Source organism: Astatotilapia calliptera, chromosome 15 (assembly GCF_964374335.1).
Source record: "Astatotilapia calliptera chromosome 15, fAstCal68.1, whole genome shotgun sequence".
Lineage (NCBI taxonomy): Eukaryota > Metazoa > Chordata > Actinopteri > Cichliformes > Cichlidae > Astatotilapia > Astatotilapia calliptera.
The window spans coordinates 6,818,620-6,834,619 of NC_137436.1; the positions used below are offsets into that span (position 1 = coordinate 6,818,620).

General features: G+C 41.6%; 1 protein-coding gene across 1 annotated transcript in view; it reads left to right on the plus strand.

The window, feature by feature from the left end:
* nkain2 (sodium/potassium transporting ATPase interacting 2) overlaps nucleotides 1-16,000 on the plus strand; it is a 102,992-nt gene that overhangs the window by 40,548 nt on the left and 46,444 nt on the right. Inside the window, exons 2-3 of the mRNA XM_026193855.2 lie at nucleotides 13,580-13,717; nucleotides 15,399-15,479. Of these exons, the coding sequence (XP_026049640.1) occupies nucleotides 13,580-13,717; nucleotides 15,399-15,479 (219 nt within the window). The remainder of the gene's footprint in view (nucleotides 1-13,579; nucleotides 13,718-15,398; nucleotides 15,480-16,000) is intronic.

Sequence of the window (16,000 nt, forward strand, 5' to 3'; positions counted from 1 at the left end):
AGCACTTACAGCGTGTTGCTAACTGGCTAACACTGCTCCCGTCCTCTTTTTCCATCTGCTGACAGCCACGGCAGCCAGATTTATAAAAACTGACATTATGACAGGCCAACAAAAGTGCAAAACAGATGAACCAAATGCATATAATTTGGACAAGAATCTATGAGACGTGACAAGTGTTGGGCCAGTATTTTTAATGTGAGATGCTGGGCAGTCGTGCAGCACACTTTTATTGTGACTACTGGCCATCTGTGACAGGTAAAAACAGTTTAGTTTATCTAAACTGTGATATTTTAGATACTGCATTCATTCTTTGTGAAATGAAATCCCTCATTAAGCTGCAATAGATTAACAGTAGACTTATATAACCATAGTTGGCCATATAGTTTGAAATACTTACTCGAGTCTGAGTTCACAGTGACGCATGTTTTTGGGAACACTAATCATCGATTACTGGGAGCCCTGGAGCCTGAAACGTACTACCACTAGTTTTTTGGGCAGGTCAGAGCAGTGACATTTAAACTCAGTGTAGAAACTGCCTGAAGTCAGTGGTCTTGAACCTTTGCCAGTGTACTCGGTTTCTTTTGGCTTCTTCTGTGTGCACAGTTTTACCACCCACATTTTAAAAAAATATCTTGTTTCAATAAGGAAAGATAATTTGGAAGAACTCAACATATTTTATTTAAGTACAAAGCTTGAGTAATAAATTATTCGGCGATTAGACTCAGATGAAACTTCGCAGCAGAGCGGAGTCCAATGATGAAGAAATAGGACAGCGCCCCCCAGAGTGCTGATGCTGATGGTGGGGGAGATGAAGCAGTTGGAGATGAGGTGGAGGTTGGGACAAGGATGATCACATGAATGAGCCTGAAAGGGGAGAATGAAAGAGGAGCCCTGAGATTTAAAGCACATGGAATAGGGGCTGATCGGCTTGCAGAACGTGGGCGAGAAAATGACTGATTGCCAGAATAATGGTGAGAGAAATGAGTCTGAAAGCATGGGAAAGTGGAAGTGATGTAAAGAATAGTCAAGCAGTCCACACATCCAGGTAGATGAGTGACTGCAGGTCTTCCTTGTGCTACAGTTACAATAGGGAAAACAGTGCCTGAAAATTGTGGAACGACCAAAATAATTCCTCTCTCACCAGGTAATCTGTGCCGTTACGTTTGATTGAATACCTTTTGCTGCAACTACTTGTAATCAGTCACCAGAATCATAAAACTTCATTGGGCCACTACTGATTTTTCCTGGTCACAAGGAAGTTGTGGTTGCATTTTGTTGTTGTACACATTATGATGTCCTTTTTGTTTCTTGTAGCCTGTCTTTAATAAAATGAATTGATTAATTTCTAGTCTCTGATCACTAGAAAAGACCTTTAAAAGACTAAAGAGGTGTGCACACAGGAAGAAACCAGAACATTAATGTGGTGGTGAGAGACCATGACCTGATGTGATGACACGTAAAATAACCACAGGGGTTGCTAAGCCAGCAGGTCCTGAATTGAATTAATATGTGATGTGGTGCAATTGCAGCAGGATCCCCCTGCAACAGTTAATTGAATAAATGGAAGAGGATGGATGGTTCAGTCCAATAGTGCGTATCAATATAAGTCTTGTACACTTCTGACTGACATTTGATGGAGTGTTGTCTGAGAGTCTGAAATGCCTCCTGGAGACCAAACTACCAGCTCTGAGCAAATCACTTCATATATAAAAGTGTAAGAGCCACTAATGTAAACCTGAGCACTTTCTGGCATGGAAAACCAGCGTTCAAACATTCTCTTGGACCTGAAACTTTCTCTTGACTTTCATGAGTGTCATTTCCGGCATCATTCCCAGCCAAGAAAATACGTTGACTTATTGTGTCACTTTTTGATGAAGGTTTGGACTCCTCCTTCAAGCTTTTTCTAGGCTGTTATTTAAATGGTTGATTCGTACACGATCCTGTGAGTGCTGGCCTTTCATCCCACCTTCAGGTGTGACCAAACAGCTCCAGACACTTTTCCAGTGTGGCCAATGACACTCCACTGTATTCATTTCAAAATTTATGCGACACTTAAATCTCTCATGTAACCATGATTATGATCTGTCATCTTGGCTGTCGAAAATATTTTGAATTCATTTAGAAATTCTTGTGATCATTTTTAGAGCTCTGTCTGTAATAAGAGACACACCGAGGCCTTGTAACACCAGTAGATCTCTGAGGTCATTTGATCAAGGTTTTCTGCTTGCCTCCTCACTTCAGGCTCAAAGGAGACTTTGTCTTTGAAGTATCTACCTGTAGACAAACATTGAGGGAATCCTCTCATAGAGCTGCTAAGCCACAAACTTTCTGCCAAAGAGTTCTAGCAGGTAAAAAGGTTCTGAGAAGGAGGGCTTGACCTGGTTCCTTTTTAAAGTTTGATACATTTTTAAGAGAAAAATACACTTTTTGTGATGATTGGCTTACTTTGGCCATTCAAGTTGATATACCTAATCATATAATTTAGGCTTTATTAGAAAACTTGCCCCTCCCTGAGTGCTGGAGGTTTCTTCCCGTTAGAAACGAGATTTTCCTTCCCACTGTCACCGGGTGCTTGCTCATACAGGGTTCTCTGTATTATTGTAGGGTCTTTAGCTTACAATGTTAAAGTCCACAGAGGCCGACTGTTGTTATTGACGCTATATAAATAGAATTGAATTGACAACATTCAAAATTACTAATAAACTAGGAGTCCCACCTACTTGCAGTGTAGCCTCTTCACACGCTGATAGTATTTTTCTTGTCTTTACTGACTAAAATAAATTGTTCTGCTTTCAGTTTCTGTGATACAATGAAGTGTATCTCAGGCGGAGACGTCGTTATTTTTTGTTGTGTGCGATCAGTCTGCTGATCAAAGGTTGCGACAGACATCAGTGCTGCACTGTTGCATTTTTCCAGCTGCCAGATATCTTCGTGTTGCGATGATCATTTTCATTTCCGGCATTATAGCGTTAATGTGTTGGGTGGGAGATGTGAGCGAATCTCTAATGAGATCGACCACAAACATTATCCCTGCACAGTCTAATCTGTAGCGTTTCATTAACTCACTGTCATTCAGTGTTTGGGGAATAATTTCGCCTCACCTCTTTGTCTTTCCGCCAGTTTCTCCTTTGCTTAAAATCCTAAATCTCTTAAAAGTCCCTACTCCAGCAGCTTTTCACCCGAGAACCTTTTGAATGCTTTCAGAATAACTATAATCTTTGGCAGAATCTGCAAGGGGGTCTGCATCCCAAACTGTGCACCTCGGAGTAGGATGTCTTTGTGATTGGACTTCTTAGTGCATTCATGTCATTTACAGAGAAGTCCATTTGCACTTGGAGACACATTACAGTCATAGCCCAAATTTGTTTAACATGGGCCACTGTTCTGCAATATGGGCATAGACAGCATATGAGAGGGAGGGCAAATGAGCATATATTGGATAATCTGACCCGAAAATAGTAATAGAGGTCATAAAGGTCATAAGCCTGGTGCCATTCTCCAATAGGTTTTTATTTTATTTTTATTTTTTTTACAACCAGAGGAATCACCCCCTGCTGGCCACAAAAAAGTATACAAGTTTAACGATTCAGCTTCCATGTTGCCTTTATTTTAGACCTGGAAGCTGTGTACATGTTTTATATTGTCTGATTGTATGTAAGGTGACTCAACTGTGGAAATATTTTGCCAATGTAATGTCCTAGGCTTGCATGCTCCAGTATTCCACTGTAACTGAAGATTCTCGCATGCTATTTTGGTATACCAAACAGTACATCAGCATTGAAAACAGAATAACAGCAATGGCTTTACCTTTGAAGACAAATTCTAATACAATTTCCATCCATCCATCCATTTTCTTAACCTTCTATCCAACTCACGGTCACAAGTGACTGGAGCTCATCCCAGCCGGGATACACTGGTCGCAGGTCGCGGATTCTAATTAAACTTTTCTACACCTTTTCTCTGAAATATGATCACCAGGAGCTGAAATACACACCCTGCTGTGATTCTTAAGCCTCACCTCTGCATGCAAGCTTCAGATCCACATGACGAAACGCTATGCCAGAACTAAATATGAAGCCATATCTCCTGCTGTAGTTTCATAATCTTATTCACCAGCCTCAAAAGCCCATAAGATCAGGAAAAATAATAGGTGCACCTGAAGGCTCAGCAGTAGCTTAACACAAGTCTCCTAAAAGTTCATCCAACTCATATAAAGGCAACACGTCACCTGTGTGAGTCACAGGTATGTTTTTTCAGTGCCCGTTTCCACTAAAGCGGCATGGCTTATGACTATGGCCATCCTGCAGTGTTAATTCAAGTGGGACTTCCACTTGGAATAGTGCATAGTCCGTGTATGGCTGAGTGACTAAGGATATTATGGCTATTACAGCTATAACTGAACAGCTGTGATGACAATGAGTAGGCCTGAATGGAGGAAATTGGATATTTAATAGAGATTTTCACCTGTGATCATCATTGTCTCTTTCCATCACGGCTCCTTTCCCCTTCCTCTTTCTTTCCTCCTCTTCCACTCTTTTGCTCTCCCTCCCTTTCTTCGGATCACGACATCCTTTCATCTTTTTCCTTCTCCTCTGCTCGCTCCACCTTTCCCCGCCGTCTTTTCTCTCTCTCTCTCTCCGAGCTCTAAGTAGCCACAAATGGTCCCTAATAGCCTCCAATGGAGATGAATTGATCGTTGTGCGAACCGAATCGATGGGAGATTGCTTTTGCTGTACACAGTAGGGCACTGCGCAGGCAGGCGGCCTTAATTAAGTTAACAGTAAAACCACGAATGCTTCTGAGGTTTATTGCAAAAATAAGTTTCGGGTGATTAGAGAAACAGAAAAGGAAAGTTGTGTAAAGAAAAAAAGGACGTATTTGTTTCACCGTGTTTGTGATTTGCTTGGATGTTGCTACTCGGTCGTGATGCTCCCTGCGTGACTCATATATGATGTTTCTGGGCATTTTCTCACATTTTTTCTCTCCCTGTTTATTTTTCTCTCTGCTCCATCCCTGCTGCTTTCCATACTGCCTCTTCTCTCTGCCAGCTCGTTCTCCAGCTTCTTCTTGTTGTCTCACCACAGCCCATCTGACCTGATCTCCTCCCCTTCATCCCTCTCTGCTTTCCTTCCCTCGCTGTCGTTCCTAATGGGATGAGCGGCAGAATTTGATCAGCAGTTTTTTAAAGGTCACACAACCAAGCGAAAACTGTCAGCCAAAGAGCCGAGGGAGCAAGTAGGTGAGGGTGGAGGAGTCTAGCAGGCGGGACAGGAAGGAAAAACTTCACTAGGAGATAGAGGACAAAGAGGGAGACGGTGGAGAGAATATGGGAAGCGAGCACGGAAGTGGGAGGTAGTGAGGTAATGGGGGGGAAAAGAGGGAGGGGGGCAGATGAGGTAATTTGCAGTTTTGTGACATAACAGATCTGTTAACAGATGAATACATATTAAATATGCAGGAGAGATGAAGGAAGGAAGAAGGCTGGGAGATGATGATGAGAAAAGGAAAAGGATGGGAGGAAATGAGAGCAAGGAAAGGGAGGTCGGGAAAGGAAAGACGGTGAGGAAGGAGGAATGGAGATATTTTCATTTCTATCACCCAGTGCCACTCATCTCTTTGCTCAGTAACAGTGGGATCCTAATCACCTCTCCATCTCCTCATGTTCTCTCATCAGATCCCTCTCTCCATCCTTCACTGTCTCATTCTCTCTCTTTCTCTTCGTCTTGTGTTTAAGATAAAAGACACTCGTCGCTCGGCAGTGTCTCATAATAGTCACGCAGTGCAGATGTCCTCCTGTCGGCAGCGAGGCTCATTCTTTGATTTCCATCTATCATTCATCATCAAATAGACCCAACTCTTTCCACCTCACCGAAGACCCTTTCCTGCTCTGCCTCTCTGCTGTCCCTTTCATCAGCTTCATATTTCTTTCTGCTGCTAATCTATTCCTGAAGTATTTCGGTGCGTCTTTGCCCTCACTGCATCTGCATCACTGTGTTGCGTGTGTGTACGAGTGTGTGTGCGCGCGTGTGTGGCAGAAACAATTTGCAGCACAAATGAACTGCAGAAGACAGCAGAGGGGTGGAAACCTTCCTCTGTCCACACTGGCTTTGTTGAGGTTAAAAGGGTCAGCAGTTTCATGTTTCACTGTGTGCACATAGCGGGGACCCCCACAGTCGCAGTATGCATATGACATCATCAGGAGTGGGTCTGTTTTCCGAGGAGGCTGAGGAAGTGTGGCATCTTTGCACAGCTGCAGCATCGATAAGTTGCTGACACCACGTCACTATCCTCCACCAGCACTCCCAGAGGAATGCGCACAGCATCGTCAAGAACCACAACCATGCGGCACACACACTTTTCCTGCTGTTGCGTGTTTCGTTGTCCACCTCCATGAGGCATGACAAATAATGGGAAAGGCAAAGCTTTTACCAATTTATTAACCAAAGAGAAGCAAAAACATATTTGACTTCACGAAGTGTGTTAGTCAGTAGTTGGATGGCTGAATGTTAAGTGGGTGGTGTTGCATAGTGTAAAAACTAAAGCAACAAGCCTAAAGTCAACTGAACTCATAGCATAGCGGGAGAGTGAGAACAAAGCCGAATAAGCTGTGTTTTAACCTAAATATGATCGATAAGGCTGAACTAGTTAAATATTTGAAGATGGAAACTACGTTGATGGCATCATTAGCTCCACAATTTGTTGGACACAGACACAACCTTTGTAGACTTGCCTCTGTACACCACCACAGTAGAGTTTAAATCAGTTAGTCAATACGTGATTGAAGTGCAGATTTTCAGCTTTAATTCAAGGGGTGTTACAAAACCTGTGCATTTATTGCTCAGGCATTACAGCCATTTTTATACACATTCCCCTGCTATGAGCTGTGTTGGAATACATCTTTGTTGGAGATACATTTATGAATATCAGGAGCGGGACCACGTCTCAAAACACGCCCCTTCCGAGTCTTATGACCCCCCCCAGTTCTACAAGCTGTTTGTTCTCATTTATGTGCCTCACCCTCCCTCCCCTTTTCAATCCTTTCACTTCTTCGCTTCTATTTAGTACATGGGGATCTGCCAGGCCCGGGAGCCGCTACCAGTCCCCTTCGAGGCCTGCCCCAAACGACAGCTCATTTCTTGCTTAAGCCATTCGCCTTTATCTACTAAAAATGCTTCCAAACCTAAAATGAGGACGTGGGTAGATATTTTAGCAGATATGCTTCGCTTATGTCACCTTACTTCATGGGTTTTTTCAGTCCGTCTCCAGTTTGCCAGGCTTAGTTTACCAAACAGATAGTTAAGTTAATTCATTAAAAAAGTAACTAAAGAAAAGAAATGGAAGACAATTTGAATAGAATGTTATGGTCACAACAGAGATAAACAATTCAACAAAAGGCATATTTACTTCTACTAGATATGTCGGCAACCAGTACTATTGACCTATGCTGATCTATGTCAGCATTTGTAACAGCCGATAAATTAAAAATTAAAAAGGAAAAAAATGAATTGTGAGAAACTTCTTTTAGCCATGTTGCAAATGTTGACGTTGCCATCGTTTGTCCAACAAAGGGCACTCTACATGTCCCTATTTACAACACCCGTGTTTGGAACGCCAGAAACACGAAAACCAGCGGGTAGTCGGGCAGAGCGTAAATGAGCGAATAATAGTAAATATTAGGGAAATGTGTTTATGTGTCATGTGTCTGAAAGAATATTCGATTTTCAAATCACGAAATAATGGTATCTGTCTTAAAAATCCTATGTCTGTCAGACTCTGACAGACTCTGTCAGAAGCACTATTAGTACAAAGCATTGGGATTTTATTCATTCATTTATTTATTTTTAGCTTAACACTTAGTGAGTGCATGGAATTAGTCCAGTACAATAACCTCTGTTTATACATGTAAAAGAGTGGGCACCATTCAGTTTTGCTCAGTTGTTCAGCTGATATTTGTTCATCATCATTCATTAGCAGCAGTACGATGCGTTCGGCAACACCACACAGTTTTCTGGACTTTACCCAGACTTCCCAGCAGCTCTCGACCTATGAACCTTTATTGCAGAAACCTTGCTTTGCATTCTGTGCGTCTCCAGAGACCAGGCGGCTGGCAGTATTCCTGCTTTTTTTTACACAATCAATCATTAGTTTTCCCAACCAAATGTCACATTTTTTTAAACATTCAATTGCATAATCAAGTTAAGAACAGCCGCTGCCAACCGTTCTACAGATTTGCTGTGACTGTCAAATGTTGCACCTATCTGCCCGTAGTGTTAATCACATCAGCCACAAATAACCTGCCTACAAAAACAACAATAAAAATCCACACGTTTATTGTTTCTGACACTTTAAATATGCACAGTTAACACTGGCCTGGAGTAACCTGGATACATGGATAGTGTTGTAGGTTGTGTATCTTTACTCACCACTAAAACCTAAATGTTCGAAACGCTATGATGGTTTTGCACCCCAGTGTGTGTGTGTGTGTGTGTAACTGACAGAGTTTCATTAACGGCGCTAATCAACAACAGGAGAGTAAATTAGCCGGCAACAGAGGTCACAGTGTCGTTTGTGGAAAACTGCTGTCGATGCCACCTTTCACCTCCTGCAGCTTGGTAACAAATAAAAATCACGTTTTTTGCAAAGCTTCAAATCATTGTTTGAGACAAGCAGGTGATTGGTCTTTGTTACTTTGGCAGTTAGATTACTTTCCCTTTAAACGCAGCCCAGAATCTATTTTATTTTTTCTCAGGAATTTGGCCTCTCTCCACGTAAATGGATAGCAGGGGAGTGATAGATTCACTGTAGCTCTACTTAGACTCCGTCTGCATTTGGGAAGCTGATGCCAGGAAGAGCACACGCATCAGTCTATGCTAACAAAACAGTAGGTGGAATAAACATTCTTGGTCCCTGAGGGAATTTGTGCTGGCATTAGATAGATTGACAGAAGGCTGAATATAAAGTTGTTTTCTGTGTTTTGTGAACCATTGTTAAACAGAGAAATGGAGTACCCACTTTATTTTCCACGCATTCATAGATGCAAGCATTGGCTCTCCAGAGCTCCAAGTATTCTTATGTGCTAGACCAGAACATATCGAGAGTAATTTGCTGTGTCCACCTGCAGATTTACAGTACATATGTACAGCATTTAAAATAACCCTAGTGTGCATGCATACCTGGCCTAAGCATTGGCTCTGAAATGTCCAAATCTGTCAGCAGCATCAAAGCGAGCTGCATCTAATCCCAAAGGACCCGGCTAGCCAGCTTGGAGCTCCACCTGCACACCACTGAAGCTTTCATCAGCTGCACGTATCACAAAACTGCCATATCTGCTTACATGCAGGCCATAAACTGCTGCTGGGAACGAGGCTCCTATGCACAGCTCTTCATCTCCCTTCCCCCAGAGTTAAAGTTGTTGAAAAGCAGAAGAAACTCAAACTGTTTCTTCTGTCATACGATTCATGAAAAAGGATGCAGGCGTTAGGAGGGTAGGGAGGTGAGGGGGGGTGCTTACATGTCTCCTTTCTGTTAGGAGAATTGAAGAAGTGAAATACAAAGGATGGGGCAGCTGATGTTAGTTGTTTTGCAGCTGAGACATGTAATGAGAGTTTCACATGAAAAGACGAGTGCAGTGCACGAACAGATGGTCTGAATTTGAATATTCCTTTCATTGGTTCCTATATGAACCCAGGTTAGAGCAATAAACCCCGACAACTGTTTTTTTAAGTGACTGACAGTTAAACTATAGAAATTCTTTACTTCATTTCTCAGATTTTCTCCACTGGATGCTCCTTTCTGTGACTTCTCTTGCTTGTGTGAGTGCGTGTGTGTGTGTGTGTGTGTCTCTGTCTGTGTGTCTGTGTGTGTGTGTCTGTGTCTCTGTGTGTGTGTGTCTGTGTGTGTCCCAGCTGGAGTGAAGACTGTTTATATTATTGGTGATGAAAGAGGGGCCCCAAGAGGCCTCTATAATAGGCTGGGAGGCCTCTGACTTTTTATAATGGTCTGTATGGTTGTGTGTGCCTGCTTGTGAGAGAGACACAATTGTACCACTATATAATTGTCAATGGGAGGACACACTTTTACATAATACAGATACACAAAGAAAGAGAGAGAGAGAGTCTATCCAAACATAAAGGCACTCACACAGAGAAGCACAGTCTCTCTCTCTCTCTATCTCACTCACACTCACACACACACACACACACACACACACACACACACACACACACACACACACACACACACACACACACACACACACACACACACACATTGTTGAGCCATCTGAGCCCAGTGTGTCCAATAACAGCAGGTGCTGTCAAGTGCAAGCACAGCAGACCTGCCCTGACACAGAAACCCACACATGGATGGATGCACATATGTCAGCACGCCGCACACTCATTCATACACCTTCCTTTTCCGTGTAGCTCTCACATTCAGTAACTCCTTTTTAAAACGACGGTCTGATTGGTGAAGTTTATGCACTGTTACGGTTGTAGTCATGACAGCGTGCCTGGTACTGTTGGGATGTTCCCATCTGTGCAGGACTTCCTCCAGTGCCCATCAGCCCTACTTTATGTTAAATATTGAGCGTAAACTTTGGGATTTTAAAAAAAGTGTATTAAATATGATTTTATTTATATAGAGATATAAAATAACAATGACCAGTGACCAGCCTTCTGCTACAGTTTTACAAATATAGAATCAGCTTGAAAGAGTCAAAAGAACTTTGATGCTTTAATGTTTAGTTGAAATTTGATTACTTGTGTTTACCAATTAGGTTAGTCCTCACGCCTAGAGACAAGTTGGCGACCACCTGGTGACCAATGAGGTTGCTAGGAAAAAATGAGGATTTGGTCATTGTTATTGTAAGTTATTGCTTAAAGCTGCGTTTACACAGGCCTATCAGTCAGTAACCCCTGGCAACCACGGAAAAAACAACTGGTTGGCGAGCATTTATGGGAGGATGGTGGCAGATGCTAGGTTGATGTTGTACCAAAAAACTCCCCAACTACTTGCTAAATTTGAAAGAAACTGCAAAAAGTTTCTTCAAAGTAAAACTTGCACCTTTTGGAACACAATTGAATCACAACTTTTACTTTCAAGGCAAACATTTTTACGTTTCCCAGTGGTGTTGCTCTTTTTCAGCTTTTCAAAAGTACAAGTGACTGAGATGATCTGAGAATGACCAAAGTATATTTCAAAAGAGGCTTTTGGTGCAGCCAAAAATGTACCACAATGGGTTCATAGCCTCATGCTAGCGCTAGAACATTAACACCGAACAAACAAACAACCATGGTTACACAATCATTTGTATTTTTAATGCTTATATTAAATATTCTGTATCAGATACCTTTCAGCTGCTTTGTTATTCACATGGATTACCACAGACAGCAGGTCTACATGTTTCATTTGGCAGATTTCTTTTTACAGCGCATGCCCTGTTTGATGCAACCCCAAAGAGATTGGTGTCACGTCTGGGGATCTTTCGCTTGCTAGGCAAATGCGTAAACCACTACACTACACCTTTAGTTGATGTACGAACATGTAATATTTTCATAATGGGTTTTTGTCCAAGAACACCCAGGCTTCGCTGCTGGTGTGATCCCAGCTCAACACGGTCTCTAGCTTTGTCTGTAGTGCTGCCGTATGGCTTACCTTTAGGGCACTCTGAACTCAGCCGTCCAGAAATTTGCCTGCATGTGTGTGAGAAGAGATCAGGTGTAAACAAAGTTCATTTTAAACTCAACGACACACCCATAATGATTCGGGACAGTATTTTGCAGGGTTGCAATGCTATCTTGACAAAATCTGTGCAGACAGACCACCTTTGCGTTACCTCCTGCTACAGTATTCATTTAAATGAGAGACACTCACAGACAGGCAGCCTCACAAGCTGAAAACAATACCAGCTACACAGTCATGGCTGGTAATGAAGCCCTTGATTTGATATGTAAGTCGATGATGTGTAATCTCTTCTAGCTGAGAGCGTAGAACAGTAAATATCAGTCTCATTTGCACTAAATGAAGCTAATAATGGCATCCTTAGCTTTCATGTTATATTTTTTTCCTATTTCTTTTTAGTGCACACCTTTTCTTTGTCTCATGCTCTCTCTTTGTTCCCCCCTCACCATCTCCCTGTCCCTGTCTTTGTCTGTGTGCGTTAATATATTTAGCAGTGCCATATCATACGCTGTGCTAACTTCATTAACTATCTCAGCATGAGCCTACAGTGACTGAATGATAATAACCCTCACCCCCCAGACTCACTGGCTCTACCACACACACACACACACACACACACACACACACACACACACACACACACACACACACACACACAGCCCTGAGAGCTTAACAGTAATGCATGTATAACTGATTACAGTTTACTTCATTATGACAAAGCATTTTATATTTGTTATTATGATAAATGACCTCTCTAACCCTATCAGACCCATCAGTGAGTTCATCATTAAGAGTCCCAAATAAATCTGTGTAAAGAAGACAGAAAAATCAGCTGATTGAAGAAAGGGGGTGAATTAAAAAAAACAAAAAAACAGCCACCGTTAGTTCAAATATTACGTCAGAGTTAGGCTGCGATTCATCTGCAAAATTGTTTTCTGCATTTAACAAAGAACCACAGCAAATCCTTACATTTGAGGGAGTTAGCCATGATTAATGACTAATGATTAATTTTCTGTTGGTCGACCAGTTGTTTGAGGTTTCACAGCATGTCTGAAATAATTTGGAAAAACGGTGCCGATCTCTATGCCAAGCTGTCCTTTTGAAAGCTTTAAACGGGTTTCTCCCAGTGTGGCACAGACGTTGACTTTGGACTCAGAGGTGAACTGATTAGATTTTTGTGGTCAGAGGTCAAAAGACCAAGGTCCCAGTAATCTCATGTCCGTTGCTGTCTCGTGAAAGTGATATTTCAGGAGCAGCTGCAAGGGATTTAATTACATCTGGCACAAATGTTGACTTGGACTCAAGAATGAACGGATCTGAACGTGGCAGTCAAGGGGCAAGCTCACTGTGGGCTTATGAAACATGTTTTTGGAAGTTTTTCAAGGATAATGACACAATTTTCTCTCAAATGTCCAGACGGGTGAAAACACTAAGTCGGATCATTTAGATCCAGAATGGCATCATCTTCAATGTGACATCATAACATTGTGTAAAAACACTTATTCTGCAACACCATTACTTAGGAACAAAGGTCATGACCATATGGTCAGAAGACTGATTGATGAAACTACAAACTGTGGTGATTAATAGGTCCTGCTGGGGTTCAAGATGCTTGTAAAGCATCTGTGTTTTAGAATTTGTGGCTTTCTGTGGGTGAAGGATCACTAGTGTCGTGTCTACAGTGCATTTCCCAAACATAAATACACTTAATACCTTTTTTTTATTGAAAAGCCATCGTGGTTGGTAGAGGTGTACCATACTGCAAAGCTGTAACTAGAGTTTTATGTCATTTCTGTCACTGTTGGTAGTTTTACCTTTAACAGTCAAATGTTTTACAGAAAACATGCCTTTGTTTTCTTGCGTCTAATCTCACTCCTTTGCTTCTTTTTTCTATCAGGTCAGTGTGCTGGAGCGCCAGGTGATAGATTTCCTGGGATACCAGTGGGCTCCCATCCTGACCAACTTCCTGCACATCATTGTTGTCATCCTGGGCCTTTTTGGCACCATTCAGTTCAGGCCGAGATATGTCACTGGGGTGAGTTTTGCACTCAAAACAAGCATTTTACGTATACTCTGCTCTCTCTCTTTTTAAAGCTTTATAACTTATATAAGTAGTATGTTTGATGTTTTCACAACCTTTCATTAAAAAAAAGTTCAGGACAGTGAAAACTTCATTCATACCTGGAGGATGCACTATGAAATCCACTTGAATGGATAACAGAGAAAATTTAAACAGTTTGCATTAATAATTAATAAAAACGCATCTGCTGGTGGATGCAAGATTGATGGAAGACCATGTACTGTATTTATTTTATATACCGATGAGCCACTACATTAAAATTGACAGTTTGAGTGAATAACTCTGATTATCTCATCACAATGTAAAGTGTTGCTGGGAAATCTGGTTCCAGGCATTCATGTTCATGTTATTTTGACACGTGCATTTCGCACATTTACTATAGAATTGCTGAAGAAAAAAAGAATCAAGGTGCTGCAGTGCCCTAGTACGAGTTAACCTGATTGAAATGCTGTGGCAGAAATTTAAGCGAGGAGTGCATAGACGAATGCTCGCAAACCTCAAGGCACTCGAGCAATGTTGTAAAGAAGAGTGGTCCAAAATTTCCCTCACAACAGTGTGAGAGACTGATGAAGTCATACATAAAACAATTACTTCAACTTATTGCTGCTAAAGGTGCTTCTACAAGCTAGAATTATGGAGTGTAATTAGTTTTTCACAGGACTGCACAGTGAACACTTTGTTTTCCATGTGACTGTACCGCCGTGTTGCAGACGTGTTTTTAAGGGATTTAAAATACAATTTGATTATTAAAGAGTTTGAATAATGGTTTTAAACAGACATTAAATACATAAAATCTATTTGTATGGACCAATTTTAACCTCATTTTTCTGGCTTTCAGACTACTCCTGGGTTTTCTCCTGTTTAATTGAATAGCAAATCAAAAACCTGGAACATTGCTAGCAAAACTTTTTTTTTAAAACAAAGAACCCAAGGACCTAAGGCATTATCAGAGCCTGCACACTCCCAAGATCCCAGTCTAATCAAGCTTCTGTGGGATGTGCAGACAGAAGCCAAATGTAAAGCAGCTCCACCCAGTCTATACCAGAATCCTGGTGCCATCAGACTCCAGAGGTCCCATGTTCACGCTCTAATAGGTTAGAGGTGGTGATGTGGCTGATCGGTGTATATATATATATATATGTGTGTGTGTGTGTGTAAAAAGATGGTGTGAACAGAGTGGGAGTAGGAAGAACTTTTGAGGAGGAATTAGCAGATTAGTGCAAAGCTCCCCTTCACATTGCCACATTGTATTAATCCAATCAGAAGACCTTCAAGTAGACACACAAGGTTTAGTAAGAAGATTCAGTTAATGAAAGAGACTGAAAGTTGTATCGAAGCTTGTAAAATCATTCTCGCTTTCTTATAACTTGCACAAACACATACACACAACACCCCTATCCATTTTCTCTTCCTGTCTGGTTTGATTCAGGTGATCTGTTGTACTATTTGCCGTTGTTTCTGTTTCTTTGCATCTCAACGACATCAAAAGTGAAGCCGCCCTCTGTCTTTCTCTCCGTCTCACCCAGTCCCAATGCAAGACACGAAGATGCATTTTAAATTCTCTAACAAAGGCTTGTCAAGTCTTGTCGGCATCTCACTTTCCTCTCTGCGTATCTCTCTGCCTGTTTCTCCGCAGTATGCAGCCTGGCTCGTAGTCTGGATGACCTGGAACGTTTTCATCATCTGTTTTTACCTGGAGGTTGGAGACCTGTCCAGAGTAAGAACATTTTTCTTTGTCAAGTCTTAATGTGCCAGCGTTAACACAAAAAAAGGCCCAAATACATATTGTGTTATACACACAGGTTAGACACAGTGACTTGAGCCACACTGTTCATTTGGGTAACGTGTTCTCAAACTTGTTTACTTGTTCACAAAGTTTGAACGCAGTCCCATGAAAATGTATTAAGCCAAAATCCCTCAACCTGAAGGAGAAAGGGTTGACCTTTCTCCTTCAGGTTAACTGAAATTCAGCACTGTACTGCTGTCCCGGGTCTCAGCAGAGACGATCACCACCAGGACCTCGGTCAAACTTCCGCCTCTGATGAAGCACCTCTCAACCATCACGTAGAGGGGAGGGAGCACCATTGCAAAATATGGATATAAATCTGATAACACACATTCAAGTGGTGTAGGGAACTTAATTATTATTATTATTTATTTTATTTTATTTTTTGCATTTAGATATGGCTTTGTTTACTCCCAGCATGCTATATGAGTCACACAAATATTAAGAAAAGA